Genomic DNA, 20,988 nt, shown 5'->3' with positions numbered 1-20,988 from the left:
TGATCCCCATAGAGACTGATACCTTTTAAAAAAACAAATGGATTCCCTAACAACCAAGACATTTCACCTTTTAAGATTTTTACTGTAACAAACAAACCAAAATCAACAGAAATCAAACACTACTTAACAGACAACTAATGCACTGAACTGAAGAAAAGGTATTTTCACATAACTAATGCAATTGAGATATGACTTATAACTTCTGCTGTGCACCGCAATTCTAGCAGATATACAGCATTACAAGGTCCAGTCCCAAGTTACTCCCAGCTTTCTAGCAGGCTCACTTCTCCCTGCTACGCCAAATTGAATCTCCCAGTGTCCTTCGAGAATCGACCCACTCCACCTGAGTAAACAGACTTCCACCACAAAGGCCCTCCTGGCGACTCCTTGTTCATTAAATCTCAAAAAGTCCCATCTGTTCTGTTGTCTTCTTTTTGAACAGAGCACCAGCTCTCACCAGCATCCTGCTTGGCTACTAACACAAGCACCGTCTCACTGTTCTTCACAACAGCTGTACTGTCTCTCTCTCTCTCTCGGTGTCTCTGTATCCAGAAAAGAGTTCCCTCTTTTATGTCAAGGTGTGAAAATTGTCACTTGATTTTCCAATAGATTTGGGTTTCCCATGACAATCAGATCGCGAGCCTGTCTCCAGGTAGGTTTAGTCTGATCAACATCTCCCCACCGCCATCCAGAATATTCTGTTTCATTTGAAGTTAAAGGAGATATTTAAAAACATAACTGTCTTATAAAGTCCCACAATTGCAACAATCTACAGGATAAGTATTTTAAGATAACAAATAGTATGAAAGAAAATTTCCATTAGTTTCAGAAGAATTCTGCTCTGCAGCTTCAAAGCTGAGCTGAAATAAACATTTTAAAATACAAGTACAGTTGATAGCCTCACACCAAGTTTTTCAATTTATAGTAGCTGATTTTACTGTGCCTGTCTGAGTGGTGAACGGTAAGGTTACATTTTATATTCATAGAATCCAAATGGCACAAAAGGCAGCTATTCCCATCATGTCTGTGCTGGCTCCCAAAAGAGCTGTTCACCTAGTGCCATTCCCCCAGCTTCTCCCTGTAACCCTGCACATTCTTCCTTTTCAGATAATAATCCAATTCCCACTTGCCTTCCTCGATTGAACCTGCCCCCACCACACTCTCAGGCAGCGCATTCCAGATCCTGATCACTTGCTATGTGAAAAAATATTTTTCTCATGTTGCCATTGCTTCTTTTGCCAATTACCTTAAATCTGTGCCCTCTGCTTCTTAATACATCCACCGATGATAACAATTTCTCTCTCTGTCCAGACCCCTCCTCATTTTGAATACCTCTATCAAATCTCTTCTCAACCATCTCTTCTCCAAGGAGAACAGTCCCAACTTCTCCAATCTATCTTCATAACTGAAGATCCTCATCCCTGGGACAATTCTCGTGAATCTTTTCTACACTCTCTCTAATGCCTTCACATCATTCCTAAAGTGTGGCACTCAAAACTGGACCCAATACTCCATTTGATGCTGAATCAGTGTTTTATACAGGTTTAACATCGCTTCCTTGTTTTTTTACTCTATGCCTCTATTGATAAAGCCCAGGGTGCCATATGCCTCATTAAAGGCTCTCTCAACCTGTCCTGACACCTTCAGTGATTTATGCACATAAACACCAAGGTCATAAGAACATATGAATTAGGAACAGGATTATGCCACTCAGCCCCACGACCCTGCTGTGCCATTCAATAAGATTATGGGCTGAATTTTCCTCCCGTCGGTGGGGGGAGTTGATGGGCGGGCCATTAAGGCTTGCCAAGCGTGACGTCCGTAGGAAAGCGCTATGTGCTTTCTGTGCGGGCAGGGGGAATGCCTAAAATCGAGAATGCGCTCTTTCACGCATGTGCACGAAAGAACGCACTCATCTCCCTGAGGCAAAGTGCTGCCTCAGGGAGATCGCCTCTACTTTCCAAAATATTAAAAATAGAAAAAAAAAATTTCCCTTATATGTCCCCTCATGCGACAAAGTCACATGAGTTGGGACATGTTCATAATTTCCAAAAAAACTTTATTAAAATTTTTAAAACCCTACATGAAACCTCATCCCGCCTATGGATGAGGTTTCATGTTTTTTCTACTTCCCACCAGGGCTCCTGGCCTGCTCGGCAACCTTAAGGTTGGACGGGCAGGTCCACTAATTACTTTAATTGCTCTGTCAATAGCTTCAATTGGCCATTGACAGGTCGGCGGGCACGCAGCTGATTTTGCTGCACCCCCGCCTTCCTGAAAATTTAAATGGGGCACGGAGACGTCGGGAGTTCCACCCGATGTCGCCACGCGTCATTTTGCGCGTTGGCGAGTGGGCCCCGCCCCTGCTTGCTGACAGTAAAATCCAGCCCTATGGCTGATCTGATTGTAACCTCCACTCCACATTCCTGCCTACCCCCAATACCCTTTCAAGAATCAATCTAGCTCTGCCTTAAAAATATCCAAAGACTCTGCTTCTGCTGCATTTTGAGGAAGAGTTCCAAAGACTCACAAAAAATTTCTCCTCATCTTGGTCTTAAATGAGCAACCCCTTATTTTTAAACCATGACCCTTAATTCTAGATTCTCTCACAAGAGGAAACAACCTCTCCATATTCACCCTGTCAAGACCCCTCAGGATCCAAAAGGTTTCAGTCAAGTCACCTCTTACTCTTCTAAACTGCAGCAGATGCAAGCCTAACCTGTCCAACCTTTCATCACAATATAACCCGCCTATTCCTGGTATTAGTCTAGTCAACCTTCTCTGAGCTGCTTCTAACGCATTTACATCCTTTCTTAAATAAGGAGGCCAGTACTGTACACAGTACTCCAGATGTGGTCTCACCAGTGCCCTGTATAACTGAAGCACAATCTCCCTACTTTTGTATTTAATTCCCCTCGCAATTAATGATAACTTCTACTGGCTTTCCTAATTATTTGCTGTACCTGCGTTCTAGCCTTTTGTGATTCATGCACCAGGACATCCAGATCCCTCTGAATCTCAAAGCTCTGCAATCTCTCATCATTTAGATAATATGCTTCTTTCTGAGTTTTCCTGCCAAAAAAGACAATTTCATACTTGCCCACATTATATTCCATTTGCCAGACCTTTGCCCACTCACAGCCTATGTCACTTTGTAGCCTCATTATGTCCTCTTCACAACTTAATTTCCTACCTATCTTTGTGTTGTCAGCAAATTTAGCAACCATACCTTCAGTCCCTTCATCCAAGTCATTTATATAAATTGTAAAAAGTTGAGGCCCCTGATCACTGTGGTACGCCACTCATTACATCCTGCCAAACAGAAAAATACCCATTTGTGGCTTCCCTGTTTCTGCTGTTGCACTCCTTTTAAAACTGCATCTTTTATTTAACATTGCCTTTCTGCGTCCTTCCTACTAAAATTAATCACTTCACATTGCTCTGCATTAAATTTCCATCTGCCACTTGTCCACCCATTCCAACTCACACATCTGTCCATGCTCTTTTGAAGTTCTACACTAGCCCCTTCACAATTCACAAAATTTCCAAGTTTTGCATTGTCCACAAATTTTGAACTTGTTCCCTGTACACCAAAGTCTAGGTCATTCATATATATGAGGAAGAGCAGGGGTCCCAATACCAACCCCTGGGGAACTCCATTACAAACCTTTCTCCAGTCCGAAAAACATCCATTAACCCTTACTCTTCTTTCTGGCGCTCAACCAATTTTGTATCCATGTTCCTACTATCCCTTTTATTCCATGAACTCTAACTTTGCTCACAAGTCTGTTGTATGGCATTTTATCAAATGTTTTTTGGAAGTCCATTTGCACCACATCATCACCATTACCCTCATCAATCCTCTCTGTTACCTCTTCAAAAAACTCAAGCATGCTAGTTAAACATGATTTGCCCCTAACAAATCCATGCTGCCTTTCCTCAATTAACCCGCATTTGTGCAAGTGATTTTGTCCAGAATTATCGTTTCTAGAAGTTTCTCCACCACTAAGGTTAAGCTGATTGACCTGTAGTTGCTGGGCTTATCTTTACACTCTTTTTTTGAACAAGGGTGTAACATTTGCAGTTCTCCAGGCCTCTGGCACCGCCCCTGACTTCAAGGGTAATCATAAAATTATGGCTAGTGCCTCTGCAATTTCCATTATCACTTCCATCAGTATCCTTGGATGCGTCTCATCTGGTCCTGGTCTCTTATCAAATTTAAGAGTAGACAACCTGTCCAATACCACCTCCTTATCAATTGATAATATTTTTAAGAAAAGCACAGCGCTAAAACTTAAATTTATTTTTAAATAACATATAATTCAGAATAAGTTATTTGGTACATAGGAAGCCATCTCTAGTCTTACGTTAGCAACAGACGCAATGACTTTGTCTTTAGGTCAGTTTATTGACAGGAAAATATACACCTTCTTTTGTGCCTTTTAAGACAAGCGGAAACCAGTTACTAAAATTCTAAAGAAACTAGAGTTCTATGACAAAATATAAACAAACAATAGCATAACTGAAAACACTGCATCACAAGGAATCCCAACCTGAGAACATGTACCCAACAAAAGACTCAGATTGACAATATTCTCCATCACGTCCCTAATATTCATGTCTTCAAAGCAGTGATTGTTTCAGAAATGCTCATATTTATATGCACATCGTGTTAATGAAAACATTTACTGAATTAGGTGGTATAAGCCTCTTGAACTGAATCTTAAATGAAGTTCAAAGGCTTGATCTTCTCAATACTAAAACATAAAAAACTTGGATCTTTCTTTGTGTTTAGTTGTTTAACATACAACTTAATCCTTGTGTAAGCTCTGACCAAAATATTCCATCATGTACAATTATCATTCAGGATAAATGTAACAGGGCAGCTAGTAATCAATTAAAATTACAGTAATGTGTTGATATGTTATAGAATAATTTATGAACATATTTCCATCATCTCAGATGGGCCAATTGCTGTGTTTGGGGAAAGAGGAACATTCTGAAACAACAGAGGACAGAATCAACCTTGCCTGCCCTTGAATATATACTGGCTACTGAGCAGCACCGGCAGATGTCAAGGAGCAGGTTAGTTGGGCTATGAGATTTTTTTAACTCTTTTTTTTAAAAACAGAAAGGAGTTTCATACTTGAATGGCTTTCTTTCACCTACAGAATTATACTGAATTCTGATATTTGTTTAAATATAAACCATGCAGTGTTTCAAATGCTAATTAGTAATTTGCACGTACAAATTTCAAAATGCTTCATGCATTGCGAAACAAGTCACATGTTGACTTCAGGCCATTTTTCACTCTGCTGGACTCTCATGATTAAGAATAAACTAAACTCAATGGGAAGGCAGTTTTTTCTGGGCCACCAGGGTCTATGTGATGTTCAGCAGACGATGCATTACTAATGGACAAAAACAGAGGTCCAAGAATGTAAAACATTCCCTGTTCTCTCCAACAGGACATACTTATTAACAAAAATCAGATTTACCTACACACAGACTGGATAAAATTGCCTCTGGAACAGCTTTAACATATGAACTTACATCTTGTTTGCATTCACCAGTTTAATGAAATCAATTAAAATTACAATGTGCTGTGTTCAAGTATGTAAAATTTCATTTTAAGATTTTAAACTTCAGACATTCAATTAAATTAGATTGCTCAAATTCTGTGCTGCACAATTAAGTATGTTAATGATAAAGATGTTTTGTCTGCAGAATCCCCTTTTAGGAATGCACTAAATTATTTTAAAACTGATGTACTGATTTAATTTTTCATCAAGTATTAATTCAGAATCAAACATTCAGAAATGGACAATTAGTTAATCGTTACATATATTTTTTAAAAAAACTTCACTGCAACATAATAAGGGAAAGAAGAAAGGAATGTACATGGAATTGTCAAAGGAATGGGAGTTGGCCATCTTGGTGTAGCAAATTGGGATTTACTCCGCTGCTTTATAATACGGGGGGGGGGGGGGACAAAGAAAATACAAAAATTAAGCTTTCTAAAAGATATATAATCTATCCAGCTGCGAATTTAAATTGGCAACTCGCTACACTTTGGGCTCTCCAGCTGACATGAGGAGAGATGCTGGCCACATTTGAGCAGATTGCTTCTTTATTGAGAATGGTTCTACACTAAGCTGTGTAAAATAGGTCAATCCTAATGCAATTCGTTCACAGGAAAATTGCCATTCCCTTAATCATTCCATGTACATTCATGTCTTCTTTCTTTTTTCCTGACTCGCTAATCACTTTATGTAACAGTTATTTTGTCAAAAATCTTTTTTTTAAAAATGATCTCAGAGTGTGGCTCATGCTGCCAAGGCTACATATATTGTCCAGCCCTGGGTTCCCTTGAAGTGGTAGTGGGCTGCCTGCTTAAACTGCTGCAGTCCTTGTGACAACAGTGCTCCCACAGTAGTGTCGGGTAGGGAATTCCAAGACAGTAACCATATATATTACTATATTCATATATTAATAATAAAACAAATCAAATAAATATCAATATCTAAGTCAGTTATCCAGGTCAAACCTTCCAGTGTAACAGTGTGGATAGAGAATCATAGAACGTTTTCAGCGTAGGAGGCGGCCATTCGGCTATCGTGTTCATGCCGGCTTACTACAAGAATAACTCAACTAGACACATGCCCATTCCTCGGAGTCCTGTAAATTCTTGCTTTTCGGGTGCTCATCCATTTCTCTTTTGAAAGCAACAACCAAATCTGCCTCCACCACATGCTTAAGCAGTGCATTCCAGATACTAACCATTTGCTGCATGAAAAAGGTTTTTGCTCAACTCGCCATTCACCTTGTAATCAGTATCCTCAACCTCTCCGCAAATGTTTCCTACTAATCAGTTTCCTACTATCTACTCTTGTCTAGACCACTCATGACTATGAACACCTCTATCAAATTTCCTCTCAACCTGCTTTTCTCTAAGGAGAACAGTGGAAGTTTCACCAATCTATTCTTGTAACTGGTCCCTCATCTCTGGAACAATTCTAGTAAATCTTTTCTGCACTCGCTTCACATCCTTCCGAAGATGTGGTGTCCAGAATTGGGCACGATACTCCAGTTGAGGCTGAACCAGTGTTTTAAGGTTCACCATAACTTCCTTGCTTTTGGACTCATCCCTCTATTTACAAAGGTCAGGATCTTGTATACCTTTTTAAGCAGTTTCTCAACCTGCCCCTTCTTCTTCTTACCAAAATGTATCACTTTTTGCGTTAAATTTCATCTGCCATGTGTCCATATCTTGTAGGTTGCCTGCAAATTTCTTCTGAGGGCAGTGTTTGATGACGTGCATCAGGGTGTGATTTGAAGCTCCGCAGTCACATGATGGGCATTCCATTATTTTCCATCTATGGAGAAGGCGGCAGCATCTACCATGGCTGGTTCAGAACTGGTGAATGGTTGGCCGCTGTTGGTGCAGGAAGTTTGATCCTTCAGGTTGTACTGTGGGGTCTTCGATAAGCAATCAATTTCTCGTAGTTCTCCCAAGTCTTACACCATTAGTCAACAAGGCTCAGGGAAGATCAGTGAAGGACTTCAGTGACGGTCCAAAGCAGCTTCTAGATTTGAGACGAGGGAAGTGATGTCATAGAGATTTTGAGTGTCTGCTCCTTATGTAGATCCAGCAAGTTTCTGGATCAGGTTGATTTACTCTTTAATTTCTCCCCAAGCTTCTGAGGTGCTGCCTGTATTACAGGATGCGATCAAGAACAATTTCTAAATAGGAGGAATTTTGGTCTGGTTTACCTCAGCTCCACAAAAAGAGACTTTCAAGAGGTAGGTTTGCTTGATGAGTTTTGAGATGGAAAGTCGAAGTGATGATCTTTTGTAGGTTTGGCCCAAGTCGCCATTGTTGAAGTAAGAATTCATCCTCTGCAAACCACTGGTCAGAGCCTCCTCAGTGGCAGCCAGATTAGTGATGTGTGTCCCCAAAGCAGTGTCATCAGCACAAATGAACTTGCCGGACTCTGTTTCAGATGATCACTAGTGTAAATGTTAACAAGGATACCAGGACAGGTGTCTTTGTTCTTCTGAATGCCAGTGCACACATGGATGCATTAGTTGCTAAGAACAGATTTGAGAAGGGATCATTGTTCTGCAAGATAAGGTGATTGAGAGCTCGAAATACAGTCCATGCTGTTGTCAGGTCACATGTGACACAGCATTCTTAATGAAGCAATGATTGGGCATAGTTCCATTCCAGCTGGTCATTCCTTGGCACTTACATCGTGCAAACAATGCTTCCCATTTGTCAGCACATGTCATGATATTGCCCCAGGTTTTTTTTTAAAGGCTAGCATTATTGGAGGAGTTGTGAACATATTTGAATATTATCATAAAGTCAGTATTGGGCGCCTCACTGACTGAGGCAACACAGGAACATAGGAACAGGAGTAGACCGCTCAGCCCTGGAACCTGTTCCATCGTTCTATTAGGTCATGGCTGATATAGATCTCAACTCTTATTTTCTTTTTTTTTCTCCATATCCCTTATCTAACAAAATCTATCCACCATCATTGATGAAGCAATTGAAGATGATTAGGCTGAAGACGTTACTTCACCAATGGTTATACAATAATTAGGAGCTGGACCAGGCCATTTGGACCTTCAAGCATGTTCCATCATTCAACAAGATCATGGTTGATCTACTATTTCAACTCCACCTGCCCACACAATCCCCATATCCCTTAATACCCAAAAATCTATCAGCCTCCATCTTGAATATACTCAGTGACTGAACAACCACAGCTCGCTGGGGTAGAGAATTCCAAAGATTCACATCCCTTTCAGTGAAGAAATGAGATACAAGAAAGTAAAAAAATAACTTGCCGTTGTTTAGCATCTTTCATGTCCCCAGGATGTCCAAAAAGCACTTTACAGCCATGAATTGCTTTTTGACGCACACACACACGCACACTATTTATGACCTAAGGATTTGTGCAAAGTGAAGAGATTGCAACACTGCAATGACTCAGACCTTGCATTTCAATATGTGCAATTGCTTAGGCTTGAGATTAGGGCTTCAAATGAACAATCTTAACAAATTACCATGAAGGAGCTCCAGGATACAGCAGCATGCAGTCAAACTTTCAACAGGGTTAAAAAGGTGAAAAGAACTGTAGGGGCAAGTACTTAACTAATCGAGTTGTTTAATGTATTTCAAATTCCAGTCTTGCATCCGCCACTAACACCCCCCCACCCCCAAAAAAATCCACAATGAAACAGTTACAGTTTACAGACTCATCAGGCAGAGATGTTTATTCACACGAGTAGCACTAGCCAAGGAGACCTCTCTGGAACAAGGCTGCATCCCAGCATTTGGTGCCTGAACAGTTTTGGGATTATTCCACAAACTCCTTTACTTCCATCCTACCTGCCTTTTTGCTAAAAACTTGGTAGATTGTGAAGGCAATAATCTTGTAACCAGTCCAAAACAGTTCACTGAGTAAGCTGAGGAACACAAAGGGACTCTCAAAGTGTGGTTTTTATATCGACATTTCAGATTTCAGGGATGAATAAGAGAAATAAATCAAACCATCCAGTAACAAGTACTGTGAACGTTATAAAAACAAAAAACTACTGCGGATGCTGGAAATCCAAAACAAAAACAGAATTACCTGGAAAAACTCAGCAGGTCTGGCAGCATTGGCGGAGAAGAAAAGAGTTGACGTTTCGAGTCCTCATGACCCTTCAACAGAACTGAGTAATATTAGGAGAGGGGTGAAATATAAGCTGGTTTAAGGTGGGGGTGTGTGGGGGGAGAGAAGTTGGGGGTGGGGTGGTTGTAGGGACAAGCAAGCAGTGATAGGAGCAGATAATCAAAAGATGTCACAGACAAAGGAACAAAGAGGTGTTGAAGGTGGTGATATTATCTAAGAGAATGTGCTAATTAAGAATGGATGGCAGGACACTCAAGGTATAGCTCTAGTGGGGGTGGGGTGGAAAGACTGACAGGGCATTACAGGTATAGATTTAAAAATAATGGAAATAGGTGGGAAAAGAAAAATCTATATAAATTATTGGAAAAAACAAAAGGGTGGGGGAAGAAACGGAAAGGAGGTGGGTTGCACATATTGAAATGCAAGGTCTGAGTCATTGCAGTGTTGCAATCTCTTCACTTTGCACAAATCCTTAGGTCATAAATAGTGTGAGTGTGTGCGTTAAAAAGCAATTCATGGCTGTAAAGTGCTTTTTAGACATCCTGGGGACATGAAAGATGCTAAACAACTGCAAGTTATTTTTTTCCACCCCCTTTCCATTTCTTCCCCTTCCCTTTTGTTTTTTCCAATAATTTATATAGATTTTTCTTTTCCCACCCATTATTTTTAAATCTATACCTGTAATGCCCTGTCAGTCTTTCCACCCCACCCCCATTAGAGCTGTACCTTGAGTGTCCTGCCATCTATTCTTAATTAGCACATTCTCTTAGATAATATCACCACCTTCAATCCTGGGTGGGTTCGAAACAAGAGGGATGGAATTTAAGTTGAAATCCACATGGGGTAAGTTGGAGACGGAGACAGTCAAGTCACTGAGAAAGGAAATATGGCTGTCCAGCATCTGCAGTAGTTTTTTGTTTTTATCACCACGTTCAACACTTCTTTGTTCTTTTGTCTGTGACATCTTTTGATTATCTGCTCCTATCACTGCTTGCTCATCCCTACAACCACCCCCCACCCCAACTTCTCTCTCCCCCCCCCCCACCTTAAACCAGCTTATATTTCACCCCTCTCCTAATATTACTCAGTTCTGTTGAAGGGTCATGAGGACTCGAAACGTCAACTCTTTTCTTCTCCGCCGATGCTGCCAGACCTGCTGAGTTTTTCCAGGTAATTCTGTTTTTACTGTGAATGTTATGTCTGACTCTGTGGCCCAGAGGGGAGAGGTGATCACAGAGAGTGCATTGTAGTAAAATCACTGATACCCAACACCTGTGACCTCCTGTGTACTGTTCATGTGAGTGCTGCTCCTCAATGGAACATAGATTTGGGCCTATTAAGTAGTTACCCGCAATTGCCTCATTTGATTTACCTCACCTTTCAACTTCATACTCATTATTCAGGTATACACCACTAACACCTAACTGCACACTTTGTAACAGAATGTTAAAAGTAAAATACTGCGGATGCTGGAAATCTGAAACAAATACAGAAAATGCTGGTAAAGCTCAGCATGTCTAACAGTATCTGTGGATAGAAAAACAGAGTTAACGTTTCGAGTCTGCTCTGAAGAAGAATAATACAGACTTGAAATGTTAACTCTGTCTTTCTCTCCACAAATGCTGTTAGACCTGCTGGGCTTTTCCAGCATTTTCTGTTTCTGTAACAGAATGTCCTGTTAGATACAATGGTAATCCTGCTTTCCAAATCTGAGGGTTCCATATCCAGCCACTTTCCAACAAGGCTGACACTTCAGTATGGTAACTAATAGGGTGTTGTATTGTCATTGTGCTGTCTTTTGGATAAGATGTTAACCCAAGGTCATGTCTGCCAGCTTAAGTAGACATAAGAGGTCCCAAAAACAGTCATAGCGGATGAAGAGTTTTCCTAGCGCATGGACCGCATTCATCCTTCAACCAATAACGCTGAAACATCAAGTGGGCGTTTAATGCATTTGATATTTAGGGGAATGAAAAGCTCTATGTAAATCAAAGTTTCTTCTTTAGCGCTTTCACATTTTACTCACCTACACAAAGAATATTAAAGCAAAATCCTTGTGTTGTTGATTTGTTGACTAGCTGATCTGGAAGGCTGTCAAATCCAACATGACCAGCAAGATTCAAATTTCTTAAGTCTTCACTCTGTGACTGTAAAAGAAAGAGAGAACAGTCACAAAAGTAGTTTCCATAAAAAGCCAATGCTAATTACCCAATTATATAAGCCCTTAGTGCTGCTTCTCATCCTATAGACACCACTCACTTGTGCTTCACCTCCGGAAGTGATGTGAAGATGTACCTAGCAAACCTTACAGCAAGTGAGATCTTGGGGCATAATCTAATACGGTGCAGATCAATGTGGGCATCCAGCAAATGTACTGATTTACAAACAGATAATGTATTTTACCTGATCCAAAATTTAATTAACATATGGCTACTAAGATTGTGCTTCAATACATACATTAACCTCTATCCTTTTCTACAAAATAAATTGGCAATTTAACATGCAATAGAGAGTCAGAAGGTTCTATTTCAAAATGTATTAAAAATCTCTATGTCATGTTCTAACTATGGAATGAAAAATTGCAAAGCTCTCGACACATACCTACAATACCATTGAGCATGTCCGTGGTGTTGTGAATGGCCAATTGCCAGCTCAGATATAGACACCCGAGTGGGCCATTCAACCCCTGGAGTCTGTTGTGCCATTCAATTAGATCATGGCTGATTGGTACCTCTTCTCCATCTTTCCTCTATATCCAGTAATAATCAAAAAAAAACATTTGCAGTCTTAAAAGCTCCAATTTTTCCACTGCCACAGACTTTTGGGAGAAAGAATATCAGATCTCACCTACATGTCCTTGCAACATTAGCTACATCAACTTGTGCGTCTCTAAGATAATTTTTTTGGTGAATCCTTCTGAACTTGAACATACTAGCCACTGCTAGCCACTAGATGCTCCTTCCTGCAGCATCCGCCCACAAGCTAAATAACATGCTGCCTTCCTTTAGAAAAGTAAGCAAGACATACCGACCAAGTTAAAATCCTTTCTCTTCCCCCCCCCACTATCACCACAGCTCTCATTCACAAATGCTGTGCATGGAATTCACTCCTTCAAGCACAACTTTAGTGTCCACTTCATGAGTTGGCACCCCTCACAGTGGAGTTCAGGGCCCAACCCCCTGGTCTACCTCAGCCTCTAACCTCAGTTCGCCTGAATACTGCCCTTGATCTCATCTCCTGGTGTGCAGTGCCACAAGGGATGGAGTTTAGAAATACTGAACTCATAGCATCCTTTGAAGCGCAATCAACTCCCAACAATGGATGTGATCCCTACAAGCTTCATATGTAATCAATTCAATTTCCATTTTTTATTGTGCAACACCCCTATTTACCATAATTTACAATACAATCATAAAACAGTATTATTACATGCTAACACTTCCATTGTGAATTACTTGTGTACCAAATACAGTTACTTTATCAAGGCTATCTAAAATATCAAAATGATCTAGGGTTGCAATGCTTGATCACTGTCCTGCAACACCTGCTGATAGCCGTGTTACATGTGGGTTAGGGGAGGGCAGGATCCATCCCAGCTGTTAGAGAAGCTCGAAGTTCCCAGAAGATCGAAAAATTACACTTTTAGATTCAAATGCTAGATCTTTTTTTGAATGCATTTCTCAGATCACACTCTGTGCTGCAAATTGATACGCTGTTAGTTCCTTACACAGATTATAGTAATGAGTGTTGTGGCACTCTGGATACTTATATATACACACATACGCATGAACAAGTAGGTCCTAAATCATATAGCAATAGAATAGCTGTGTTGCTTGCACAGTTGATTAACTTGGCAACATTCATAATGTAGGTTTGCGCATGAAGATTGCCCATTTAGACATGGTACCAGAGGCAAGCCTACAGGAGAAGGGTTTTGGAGGTTGGGATTTGAAAAAAATCTGCTGTATACTGCTTTCAGTTGTAGAATGATTAAATACTATAAAAACATTTCTCCAAATTGCTCATTTCATATTTAATCTACAGAAAATCTTGATTCAAAATTAACATTTCTTGGTAAACTGGTTGCTATTTGTATGACGCAGCTGTACTTCATTTTGCTTAAAATTTATAGTCAGAATTTATAGGACAAAATTGCTAAGCTTGGCTTATATGTTCATCATTCAGCAGTCTTTACTCAGAGCAGCTGCTCTTTTCGTCTTCAATCAAGTAAAATATTCATAAATTTGACTCGTGATATGTTGTGATATGATTAATCTCATCCCTTTAGGAGACTTAACTAAACTATGTATTGACAGGGTCAGTTACTCTGAAATTTTATTTATTCAACTACGGGACATGGACGTTGCTGGCTAGGCCAGCATTTATTACCCATCCCTAATTGCCCTTGAGAAGGTAGTGGGGAGCTGCCTTCTTGAACCGTTGAAGTCTGAGTGGTGTAGGTACACCCACAGTGCTGTTAGGGAGGAAGTTCCAGGATTTTGACCCAGTGACAGTGAAGGAATGGCGATATACTTCCATGTCAGGATGGCAAGTGGTTTGGAGGGGAACTTCCAGATGGTGGTGTTCCCACGTATTTGTTGCCCTTGTCCTTCTAGATGGTTGTGGTCATGGGTTTGGACGGTGCTGGCTAAGAGATCTTGGTGAGTTTCTGCAGTTCATCTTGTAGATGGTACACACTATTGCTACTGTGCGTTGGGTGGTGGAGAGTGTGAATGTTTGTGGAAAGGATGCCAATCAAGCGGGCTGTTTTGTCCTGGATGGTGTCAAGCTTCTTGAGTGTTGTTGCATTTATCCCCAGACAAGTGGAGAGTATTCCATCACATTCCTGACTTGTGCCTTGTAGATGGTGGACATGTGTTGGGGAGTCAGGAGGTGAGTTAATTGCTGCAGGATTCCTAGCCTCTAACCTGCTCTTGTAGCCACAGTATTTATATGGCTAGTCCTGTTCAATTTCTGGTCAATGGTAATCCCCAGGATGTTGATAGTGGGGGATTCAGCAATGGTCATGCCATTGAATACCAAGGGGCGATGGTTAGATTCTCTCTTGTTGGAGATGGTCATTGCCTGGCACTTGCAAATGTTACTTGCCACTTGTCAGCTCAAGCCTGGATATTGTCCAGGTCTTGCTGCATTTGGTTATTGCCCTTTGTAAAGCCTCCCAATTGCTCTCAAGACAACATACATCTGACTACAAATGTTTGAGAGAAAGACAAATAAAACGTTGCAAATACACAGATTTGTCAGTACATGAAACAAAAAGAAAGATAGACCAACAATTCAGGTTATATTTCTCCTTTCTCCTAACTATGCTTCAGTTCTGCCGAAGGGTCGTGAAGACTCGAAACGTTAACTGATTTCTTCTCCACCGATGCTGCCAGACCTGCTGAGTTTTTCCAGGTAATTCTGTTTTAATTCAGGTGGGGCCCTTCTACCTCAGAACAAATGTCCTTGATGTGCTTATCGGAACAGAATACAAATGTTTATGCAAGGAAAAACCGCTTCCAGCGATGGAGCTCACAGAGGGGCATTCAACTTTGTCGTATGCAGACATGCTGGGAGAAAGGGTTCCACAGAGTTCCGTCGATTCCTCAGGGGCAGACAGCACACGGGCCACTATCCATGCGGTGTTCCTCATTGATATTACTGCCGAACATGGAGCTATCTGCCCCCGGGGAATTAATGTAGTCTGCATAGCACTGCTCACCCGAATGAATTCTCCCCCTTATGTTGGGGAAGGAGTAGTGAGATAAAGAAAATGGAAAGGTTAAGGAGGAATCATACAATCATATAGCTCAGAATGAGGCCAGTCAGCCCATCTGTGTCAGCTTTTTCAAAGTGTACTCCAGTAAATCCCAATCCATCAATCATTCCCCATGTTCCTGTAATTGTTTTCCTTCCTTCAAGTATTTATCCACTTCCCTTTTCAAGGCTACTATTGAATCTGTATCCATTGGTCTATCAGGCAGTAAATAATTTTTGAGTCGACTTGACAGGCTGGATGCCGAAAGGATGATTCTCCTTATAGGACAGACTAGAACTAAGGGGGAATAAAAACAAAAAGTACTGGAAAAACTCAGCAGGTCTGGTAGCATCTGTGGAGACAGAAACAGAGTTAACATTTCGAGTCCGTATGACTCCTCTACTTCCTGACAGCCTGCCTCGAGTAAGAGAAATGCTTGGTTTGTAGCTAGATGTGCAAAAATCCATACTTGGAGAGGGTGGTACCAAATGCCCAAGACTTGCAGAGTACAAGCAGAAACACTCCAATGAGCCTCAGCTTCTCTGGGGAAGGAAGGGAGGGTGGAGGAAGAGGATGAAGTTAGGGTTCCCACACTTGGGTCACTGGATAGTAATTATGCAAAAAATAAAAACTACTTATGGACAACAGAAAGATTGACTCTGTGCAAGGGGTGAGGGGATAACCAGCTTTCCATAGAACCACCCTCAACCGAAGTAAATGACAGGTCCATGAAATTAGGGGTAAAAAAAAAGTTAAAAGCTGGACCCATTCAGTTCTTGGATAGCCGGCTAACTCGGTCATTCTTTTTTTATCAGAACTCGTTCTTCCGCGTAAAGTTAGTCAGTAAATCGGTTTTTGGCACTGATCAACATGAACCATCAAAACTCACTGAACATATTTATTGGACAAGGTAAAGGCAAAATACTGCGGATGCTGGAAATCTGAAACAAAAACAAAAAATGCTGGGAAGAGTAGGAAGTAGGATGTGATAATGGCCAGACCAGGGTGAGCGCTCTGGAAAGTGACAAATGGCCCTAGTCGAGGTGGGGTGTGGGGAGGGGACCGTGGTGGGGAAAAAGGTTGAAAAGGCTAAAAGCTGGGGATAAAACAATGAATAAAAATTGAAATAAATTTTAAAAATAATAATAATGAAAATAAGTGGAGAAAAAAAATGAATATAGAAAAAGGGAGGGGATCAAAAAGGGGTGGGGATGGAGGAGAGAGTTCATAGTCTGAAGTTGTTGAACTCAACATTAAGTCCGGAAGGCTGTAAAGTGCCTAATCTGAAGATGAGGTGCTGTTCCTCCAGTTTGCGTTGAGCTTCACTGGAACATTGCAGCGGGCCAAGGACCGACATGTGGGCATGAGAGCAGGGTGGTGTGTTGAAATGGCAAGCGACGGGAAGGTCTGGGTCATGCTTGCGGACAGGCCGAAGATGTTCCGCAAAGCAGTCACCCAGTCTGCGTTTGGTCTCTCCAATGTAGAGGAGACCGCATTGGGAGCGGCAAATGCAGTGACCAAATTGAGGGAAGTGCAAGTGAAGCGCTGCTTCACTTGAAAGGAATATTTGGGCCCTTGGATGGTGAGGAGGGGGGAAGTAAAGGGGCAGGTGTTGCACCTTCTGCGATTGCATGGGAAGATGCCATGGGAGGGGATTGAAGTGCTGGGGGTGATGGAGGAGTGGACAAGGGTGTCCCAGAGAGAATGGTCCCTATGAAATGCTGACTGGGGTGGGGGGCAGGGGGGGGGGGGGGGGTGTGAAGGGAAGATTTGTTTGGTGGTGGTATCATGCTGAAATTGGCGGAAATGGCAGAGGATGATCCTTTGAATGCGGAGGCTGGTGGGATGAAAAAAGTGAGGACAAGGGGGACCCTATAATGGTTCTGGGAGGGAGAGGAAGGTGTGAGGGCAGAGACGTGGGAGATGGGCCGGACACGGTTGAGGGCCCCGTCAACAACCGTGGGTGGGAAACCTCGGTTAAGGAAGAAGGAAGACATGTCAAATATTTATTGGGCAGCTGCCTCTATTAGGCATCAAGTCACCACCAATGAAATATTTACAATTCAGCGACTGCCATCACACTACAAAGCCACTCAGCATAAAATTCAAATAGAAATAGAAAAATTCTTGTTGTAAAGATCAAAGAAAAAAGGTTCAAACTTTCACATTCCATTGTTATTAGTGGGCACATCCTTTAACTCTGTGATGTGTCATTTCAAATTTAAACTTTATAAGCCAAAAACAAAAAGCTTACCAATTGTTCAGCAAATGTATCTAGTAAATAGCTAAGTCACACAGGCTAAGATGGACCTTGATTATTCCCTACTACATCCTGAGTAAGTTATTCTAACTTGTGTGACGGTGGGGGCACTACAATGGGCCTCAATTACCATGAGGGGAGAGGAGGAATCAGAGTCAGTACTTCTGATTGTTATCCAGCATCCCTGTGGGATTGGGGGTGGTGATCCAATTATTGAACTGGGAAAGCAAGCAGAGTTCACAAGTGTAATTCCCACTACTGAAACAGAATGCAATGAATTTGGTAATTTTTGAGATAACGCCAGAAGAACTGACCATGAAAGCTGCCAAACTGTCATGCAAACCCAACTGAATCACTAATATCCTTCAGTGAAAGTATCTTTTAACCAGTTTGACCAATATGACATGCCATACCATTAACTAGAGATGGACAATAAATAGTGCCACCCACATCCCAAGAACAAATAGCATTTTTTTTTAAATGGCCAATGCTCCAGACTGCTATCAAGAAGCCCTGGTGGGAAGAGAGGGGTACAAATATGGTCAATGCTCCTGACTGCTAACTAGCTAAAAGTGCAACTGTTTGGACATCAGATCGAGGTCAAGACTGGAGTTGGTTGCAATGCCCTCACTCTACTGAACAGCTTTGCTGATATTCACCATCTAGGTTTACGTGTGAAAAAGAGCTGGGGACTACCACAAGGTGTATACACCTATGAAAAGATAATTTAGCAAGGCTCTTCACCACAAGAAGACCCAAGTCCTGGCCACCTGGTCCTTATAGCTCAGGAAATAGAATTCTATTTGTGCTTTTCTTACTTGTTATGCTATTTGAACTTCATGGGTCTGGAAATTTGAAAAGGCTTGAAGACTCACTGGTCCACAAGCTTAGTCCCAACAACTTGAAATACAAGCAAAATTAACAGGAGCGTTTATACATGGCCCCTGGGGCTCCATGGTACATATCTATGTAGCATACAAAGAAAAAAATTAGCCGCCCTTGGCAATAGGCAGAGGCCTGGGAAGAATGCCGCATCTCTTTCTTTGCAGGAGATGCATGACCTGGGAAAACCAGAAGAACAGGAAAGGAAAAAGTTAGACGACATCATGCCCTTAAACAAAAATCAAAAGGATGGATGCAAGTTCAGCAGACACTTATAAAAACTAAACCAATTAACACTAGATAACTGTTTCAAATCACCACATGCCAACACGGCATTGTTTGGGTTGCAAGTAAGGAACATCAGCAAAGTTAATAAAGACCAGATGTGCATACCACAGTGTCATGCAAACTTCATTTTAACGACCCTGATGTGACAAACAAGCCTGGAAGAATCCGAGCAGAGCCAAACAGAATGGTCACATATGTTGCATATTTTATGTTGCATATTTTACTGCCAAACTCTAAATCCTCTAAGGCTTCCAACAAAAAAAATAGCAGGATTTTTCCAAGAGCCTTTCCAGTACCTCTCGAAAAACTGAATGAGACTTTTGATTTGCGTTGTAAGCAATAAGAAAAACAAACACCAAATCAAATTCAAATAAATTACCAAGTTTACATTGAGTTTATTCCCAAAATGAATGTTACAGGGAAATTCTAAGATGGAATATTAATTCACCTAAAAAGCAAAGGAAAATATTCTTGTTCAATGTGGAACTGCAATATTTCATAAAATATTTGCATTCACAACTTTCAAGGATTTGGATGGCATTAAGGAGAAATTTCTTCACTCAGAGGGTGGTGAATCTTTAGAATTCTCTGCCACAGAGGCTGTGGAGGCTCAGTTGTTGAGTATGCGCAAGACTGAGACTGATAGATTTCTACAAATTAAAAACATCAAGGGATACGGGGATTGTGCAGGAAAATGGTGTTGAAGTTGAAGATCAGCCATGATCTCACTGAATGGCAGAGCGGGCTCAAAGGGCTGAATGGCCTCCTCCTTTTTCTTATGTTCTTATATTACATTTTATGTTTCATTATGAAGTCAAATACCAATTGTTATTACTGTTCAAAACAAGTTCCTTGCTTCCAGTTATACCACATACATGCTTTCATGTGTGGCAGTTTAATCTTAGCTTCAGTTATGCTACAGTTTGCAACTGAAGTGTAAAATCACTAGAGTTGAACTCTATCTACCTCACAGAGACAGTCTCATACTTAAAACACTGTGAACTCAAATTTCAGATAGTATCAGAAATTCCACTCGCTCTGCCCCAAATCACTCTTTCCTCCTCTTGAAGATACTGTCTTTCACTAAGGTATAGCTCCAAAAGTGACTGAAGTTCCTGATACTTCATCCAAGAGTTCATTCTTTACAAAAAGCATAGCTGGAATTTTACACATAGGTAATAGACCCACAGCCCAGCTGAAAAGTTAAGGGCAAGCTCACCTCCGCTTGGCTGGGAAAGCCCACAGCGATTTAACAGCCACTGGGCCATTAATTGTCCCCATCTGGAAGCAAGTCCCATCTCAGACAGCTGTCAGCCAATCAAATGGTCAGCAGCTCTCAGGTTCCAGCAGTGCCACTGGGTGGGGTGTCCACAGTCCCCAACAAAGAGCCTTCATGGAAATGGGCCTGCTCCACATTATTGTACTACATGTGATGAGCAACGCTGTAAATTCCACTTTCTAATTTATTATCCTTGTCTACGCATGGTTTTTTTTTGAAAAAAGGGGGCAGCAAGAGAAAAAACAAGGAAAAATTTAAAATAATGCCAGAGCTTTCTGGAAAGGCGGCACCGAGAACAACTTGCATTTGTGTTAAGAAAGCCAGTCTGGGTGCTTCGTCGAAAGCCACACAGAAAACAAAGACTAAATTAGGGAAGGAGAGATTAGGGGATGTGACCAAAAGCTTGGCTGAAGAGACAGATTTTGAAGTGGTTTGTTTCAGAAGCTGTAAAGAGATGAAGCAGCAGAGACTTTTAGGGAGGGAACTACAAAGACAAGGACCCAGGCGGTTAAGAATCTGCTAACAATTATGGGATAAGGGGGTGTGGGATGCACAAGACATTGACCATTATTAGGAGGGAATCACTGGAAACTATGGAGATCAGCCATGATCTTATTGAATGGTGGAGCAGGCTCAAGGGGCCGAATGGTCTACTCCTATTCCTATTTCTTAGGTTCTTGTTTCAATAGATTAGAAACAGGCTAATGAGCAGCAAAACAGGTAAAGGCAACTACAGACCCATATTACTCCCTCCATCCCATCAGCAGTAAACTTGAGGATATCAGTACAATAACAAATCAGAGAGAAACAGAAGTGGCACGAGGAATAACTT

At 41.3% G+C, this 20,988-nt stretch overlaps 1 protein-coding gene across 4 annotated transcripts in view; it reads right to left on the bottom strand.

Moving 5' to 3' along the window:
* Window positions 1-20,988, bottom strand: part of LOC144682066 (septin-11) — a 99,308-nt gene that overhangs the window by 46,680 nt on the left and 31,640 nt on the right. For 3 of the 4 annotated variants that reach the window (XM_078544378.1, XM_078544370.1, XM_078544388.1), the window contains exon 2: window positions 11,713-11,833. The exons of the other annotated variant lie outside the window; for it this stretch is intronic. In XM_078544378.1, coding sequence (XP_078400504.1) covers window positions 11,713-11,833 — 121 coding nt within the window. The remainder of the gene's footprint in view (window positions 1-11,712; window positions 11,834-20,988) is intronic. 4 annotated transcript variants of the gene reach the window in all.

Source organism: Cetorhinus maximus, chromosome 1 (genome assembly GCF_964194155.1).
Source record: "Cetorhinus maximus chromosome 1, sCetMax3.hap1.1, whole genome shotgun sequence".
Taxonomy (NCBI): domain Eukaryota; kingdom Metazoa; phylum Chordata; class Chondrichthyes; order Lamniformes; family Cetorhinidae; genus Cetorhinus; species Cetorhinus maximus.
The sequence above is the reverse complement of the archived record's forward strand: the minus strand, read 5'-3'. Positions and strand labels throughout refer to the sequence as shown.